This window comes from Gossypium raimondii, chromosome 3 (assembly GCF_025698545.1).
Source record: "Gossypium raimondii isolate GPD5lz chromosome 3, ASM2569854v1, whole genome shotgun sequence".
In the NCBI taxonomy this organism is placed as follows: domain Eukaryota; kingdom Viridiplantae; phylum Streptophyta; class Magnoliopsida; order Malvales; family Malvaceae; genus Gossypium; species Gossypium raimondii.
The window spans coordinates 34780146-34786205 of record NC_068567.1 but is presented as its reverse complement, the minus strand read 5'-3'; the positions used below and the strand labels follow the sequence as shown (position 1 = coordinate 34786205).

The following is a 6060-nucleotide window of genomic DNA, read 5'->3' as shown; positions in this document are numbered from 1 at the left end:
ATTATGGGGACTTGCCGTATTTACTTAACATCAAGGTGGATGAACGATTCTTTCACGCTCTCGCTCAATATTGGAATCCTGCATATAGCTGTTTTACTTTTGGCAAGGTAGATCTGGTGCCTACAATGGAGGAATATACGGCTTTATTACATTGTCAAGGCTTCAGGTGGATAAAGCATATTCTAAAGCCGCGAATGTCCCAGCATTTTGGAAGAAATTAATGAGTATTACGGGAATGAGCGAACAATGGATCACAGCCAGGGTTAAACAGAAGGGCGAGTGTAAATGTATCCCATGGAGGAATTTGCGAGACTTGATCCTAGCACATCTTGATAAAAAAAGAAGGTTGATGTGTTTGCTTTGAGTATCTACGGGTTAGTGATTTTCCCTAGGGCAGTGGGGTATGTTGACGAAGCTGTTTCAGATCTTTTTGATCGGTTGGGTAAAGGGGTCACACCTGTTCCTGCGATTTTGGCTGAAACGTTTAGATCTTTGAATGCGTGTAGGCGAGCTGGTGAGGGCAGATTTATAGGTTGTGCGCAACTGTTGATAGCTTGGTTCCATAGTCATTTCTGAAAGATTGACAAAGTTTCGTATCGGGTTTTCTCTGAGCATTATTCCCCGTTAAAGGAGATAGTGGCTACCCCCAGAAGGGACGATATATCAGAAGAAAATTGGATAGCAATTCTGCAAAATCTTCAAGAGGATGATGTGGAATCGAGAGCTCCTTGGTTGATTCCTGATGAAATTCTCTACCGTTGTGGAAGCTTTGACTGGGTTGTTAGCTCAATGTGAGTTCTTGTACCGAGGAGACAATTACAAGAAAAAGGTGAAGGAAATTTCTCAGGCTTGGAATCAGGTTTACAGGATGAAAAGGCTAACTATGGGTTTGATGAAAACTCCAGAGTACAGTGAATGGTGACGTAAAAGGATTAATGATAACATCCCGGAATTAAACCTGGAGAGTGTTCGACCAATGGAAGAGTATCTACAAGTGATCCCATCAGAGTTGGAGATTATAAAACAAGATTTTGAAAAGAGGAATTTAGAGCTTGAAAAGAAAATAGAGCGGCTGGAAGAAGAAAAGATGCATTTGAGGCTAGACGTCGACGTCCAAAAATTAGAAGCTGAAAAATTAAAGAAGGGGAGGAATAAAGTAGAGGAGGATCTCGATAGCTTAAAGACGGACTACAAGAGATTACGAGTATCAATGAGAACTGCCGGACTGGGAAAGACTTCAGACCAGTGGCGACAGGAGATCCAGAAAGAAAGAAGAAAAGCCGATCGGTAGGAAAGAAAGTCCCGGGAGACTCAAGTTCAGAAAGAGACCTTAGAGCGGCAGGTGTTAGAAACTCAAAACTATCAAGCGCACTTGAAAGCTAGAATAGCGGAACTCGAGAGACACTTGCTGCGTATAGAAGTCGTAATTCTGTAGTGGAATTAAGGACAATTCTGTGCAAGATTGAAGAATTGAAAAAGAGGATAGAAGAATTGGAGTACACATTACAAGGCTGTAGACAACGGATCGAATCCTTGGAAGGAAACGAAGAGTGTTGGAGGGAACAACTTCATCATTCGCAGAATCAAATTCAGAACAGGGATTACATTATAGGCAGAGCTATTGCTCAGGTTCGGGAGGTAGCTGATCATTTACAAACAATAGCGATTCAGGCTGATGTTTTAAGTGCAAAGTATGAGCTAGAATCGGATCGGGGTCAGGAGTTAGCTTCATTGTTGAAAGAAGTTAGAGCTCTGAGCATTAGGGCAAAGCGATATCTGTAGTTCATTTTATGTAAAGAATTTTGTTTATCAATAAAGTTTTCTAAGAAGAAATTGAATCAGAATTGACACTCCTTTTTGCATTCATTTCATGCATCTGCATTGCATGTCATCATATACATTCAAGATTATTAAAAAGGGGTTTTAATTGGTTAAAATTGTGCTTCAGTTAATCTGGAAAGGCAAAAACTCATCAACCAAACACCGCTATGGTACCCGTGCAAAATAAAAAATTATGGATCAACGATTGGAAAAGTTGGAGTGACTTCAAAAGGAAATGCAAGATCAGTTACAGATACAAATGAAGGAACAATTGGAAAAAATTCAATAGGACATGACAAAAAAGATGCTGGAGTCTCAAAAGGACATGATGACTGAGCTGACGCAATTATTAAAAGGATTAAATAAGGGGAAAGGCCCTATGATCAATGATGAAGAAGAAGACAAGACTGGACCCACCTATCCTCCAGGCTTTACGCCTCCACATGCGTAGGTTCAGATTGAGGTGTTGCCGCGTAGATCCTCTGTTTCAATAAGGCCTCAACGGTTTCAAGCCGATACTCCAATATCGATGAACTCCCAAGCTGGATCAGGTTATAACCGCGGTGAAAACCCAGTTAATCTTGCTGTCCTGGACTTCGATGAAGTAGCTGAGAAGGATAAAGAAAAAGAAGAATTACCAAAACAGTTTGAAGAGAAATGGAAATGAATTGAAGAGAAGTTTAAGACGATAGAAAACACTGAAAGTTATCATGGAATAGATGCAAAAGATCTGAGTCTGGTTCCGGATTTGGTACTTCCTTACAAGTTTAAGATGTCGAAATTTGAGAAATATAGTGGGACCAGTTTCCCTGAAGCCCATATCACAATGTTCTGTAGGAGAATGACTGGGTACATTAACAATGATCAACTGTTAATACATTGTTTTCAGGATAGCCTCATTGGGGCAGCATCTAAATGGTATAGTTAGTTGAGCCGGGCTAAAATCAACACTTGGAGAGATTTGGCGCAGGCTTTTATGAGACAATACAGTCATGTATCTAAAATAATGCCTGACAGAATTACTTTGCAGAACTTGGAAAAGAAATCAAACGAAAGTTTTACACAGTATGCACAGAGGTGGAGAGCGATTGCAGTTCAAGTTCAGCCACCACTTTTGGAAAAAGAAATGACGATGCTTTTCATCAACACATTGAAGGCGCTGTTTATCACGCACATGTTAGGAAGTGCCTCAAAGAGTTTTGCAGATTTAATCATGAATGGCGAAATGATTCAACATGCTATTAAAAGTGGAAAAATATATGGTGGGGAGAATAATCAGAGGTGAAGTAAACAATGTGAACACATACAGTAAATCAATTACGGTGAATCAATCAGGGAAAATGGTTGCTCATCAACAAGGCTTATCAAAACAAGAATCGGGAATAAGGCAAAATACTGAGAAGCCCCAGTTCACTCCCATTCTAATGACATATAAAGAGCTGTATCAGAAGTTATTTAATGCACATGTTGTTGCCCCTCATTACTTGAGTCCTCTACAACCCCCGTATCCAAAATGGTATGACACAAACGCTCAATGTGACTACCATTCGGGGATTTCAGGACACTCAATAGAAAATTGTACCGCTTTCAAGAAGGTTGTAGAAGGACTTATAAAATTGGGTGTTGTCAAATTTGATGACTCACGCAGCACAGAAGGTCCATTGCCCAATCATGATGATAAGGGAGTGAATATGTTGAGTGAAGGTACGGGGGAAGAAGTCAAGAATGACATCGCTAAAGTAAGAACTCCATTGAAATGGGTATGGAAAGAGATGACAAAAAGAGGGTTAGTTATTTCAGATTTGGAGGAAGGGTGTGAGATGGGAAATTACTGTGAATTCCACCATAAAACAGGGCACGAAATCCAAGAATATGAAAGATTCAAGGCTTTAGTTCAAAGCATGATGGATAACAAGGAGATGAGATTCTATGAAGACGCGGAAGAAAGGAGGAGCATATGCGCGACAGAGTCGGGAACAGGGACCCCAAAAATAAATAATCCTGTAGTTATTATCTCACGCCCTAAGAGTAATGAGGCTAGGGCTCAGGTAACACCAAAAATTGTAATCACAAAACCGTCAAGTTTCACATATAAGGATGACAAAATAGTCCCGTGGAATTACGGATGCAATGTGACAATCCCAGGAAAAGAAGTTGAGGACAATATGGTAAAAGAATACCAGGAAAAGGGTTCTTATACACGTAATGGGAAACCTTATGACACTCAAGCAGAAATGCCAAGAGAAATGACTCCGACGGTGGAACATAGGAAATGGAAGGCGGTGGAATCTGAGCCATTGGTAAATGGACCAATAAAAGAAGAGGAAGCAAATGAGTTTTTGAAGTTTTTAAAACACAGTGAATATAGTGTTGTGGAGCAACTGCACAAACAACCGACCCGTATTTCTGTATTAGCTTTGCTCCTAAGTTCAGAAGTACATCGAAATGCACTGATGAAAGTACTAAATGAAACATACGTGGCCGAGGACATCTCAGTCAATAAATTGGATCGCTTGGTCAACAATATAAGTGCTGACAATTTTATCTTCTTCAACGATGATGAAATACCGTCTGGAGGTAGGGGTTCTACTAAGGCTCTACACATTACTACCCGATGTTAGGGGGACACATTACCGGGGGTTTTGATTGATAATGGATTCGCATTGAACGTATTGCCTTTGTCCACTCTTAATCGATTACCTATGGACAGTTCACATATGAAACCCTGCCAAAATATAGTAAGGGCATTTGATGGAACAGAAAGAAGAGTTGTAGGAAGAATTAAAATACCGTTAAGAATTGGTCCAATTACTTATGAGGTGGACTTTTTAGTAATGGATATTAAGCCTTCCTACAATTGTTTATTGGGGAGACCATGGATACACTCGGCTGGGGCAGTGCCTTCATTGTTACATCAGAAGGTGAAGCTAATATTAGAGGGTCGATTGGTAACAATAAGTGCGGAGAAGAATATTATCGCGATGGTAACGGGTGATGCACCTTATGTAGAGACCAATGATGAGGCGGTGGAATGTTCTTTTCGATCCTTGGAATTTGTGAACGCAACATTTATCGCTGAAGGAAATAGGATCCCGGTACCAAAGATATCCAAGACTACTGAGATGGGTCTGTAGCTGATGGTTGGAAGAGGAGCTTCGCCAGGAAAAGGGTTGGGAAAGTACCTTCAGTGAAGGGTTAAGGCACCCATGCTGAAGGGAAAGTTTGATCGTTTTGGCTTAGGTTACAAGCCAGATATGAAACAAAGGAGAAAAGAAGTAGAGAAAAGGCAGGAGAGAAGAAGGCCACGTTTATGCGGAGAGGAAGTCAAGTGGGAGCCTTTGACCTTCCCTCACATATCTAAATCCTTTGTGTCAGGCGGGTTTATTTACCCTGGGCGAGGGGTGCCCAGAAGGGAAGGCATTGAGGAGATGTTGGAAAAAGTTCATATCAATGCTATAGAGACAGCTGAAAGAAGGTCCTTGTTGGAGATTGGCCCTTACGAACCTAGGAGTGAGCTAAACAATTGGACTACGGAAGAAATACCTGTAGTCTTTAGAGCTTATTCAGAGTAATGTTCAAAACATTATTGTTGTTTTTAGCCTAAGAATGATAAGAAATCCTTTGTAAAGTAGGCTTAAGTCTGAATATCTTTATCCTAATAAAATACATCTTTGTATTCATTTCGAGCAATTATTTTTTATTCTTTCCAAGCGAGTAAATATTTTCCATTTGATTAATTGTCTTCCAAATTTTTTTTTCATTTATAACCTAATCGTGCAAATAATTATTCATAAATTTAGATTTTGTATATTCTTTGGTGTATCCCCATAGGTCCTCAGATATCAATGACATGAGTGATGTTGTTTCAAACACGGAGTCTCTTTTTGAGCAAGACATGTGTTTGAAAGGATCTCATGACTTTGAAAATGATGAAGACTGTGGTGTATCTCCGGACTTGTTGAGAATGGTGGAGCAAGAGGATAAAAAAATCCTACCTCATAAGGAATCATTAGAAATTGTGAGCCGAGAGGAAGGAAAGGAGGTGAAAATCGGAACTGATATCACCGCAAAGACAAAATATGACCTCATTGAGTTACTCCGAGAGTTCAAAGATGTTTTTGCATGGTCCTACCAGGATATGCCAGGGCTAAATACTAGGATTGTGGTACATCGTTTACCTATAAAGGAGGATTGCAAACCAGTTCAGCAGAAGCTTAGAAGAATGAGACCTGGTATTGT

At 40.1% G+C, this 6060-nt stretch overlaps 1 protein-coding gene across 1 annotated transcript; it reads left to right on the top strand.

The window, feature by feature from the left end:
• The first annotated feature begins 3080 nt into the window (after window positions 1-3080).
• Window positions 3081-4442, top strand: LOC128039942 (uncharacterized). The gene has a single exon (XM_052628883.1). The coding sequence runs from the start codon at window positions 3081-3083 to the stop codon at window positions 4440-4442; it is 1362 nt and encodes a 453-aa protein (XP_052484843.1).
• Window positions 4443-6060: the final 1618 nt, after the last annotated feature.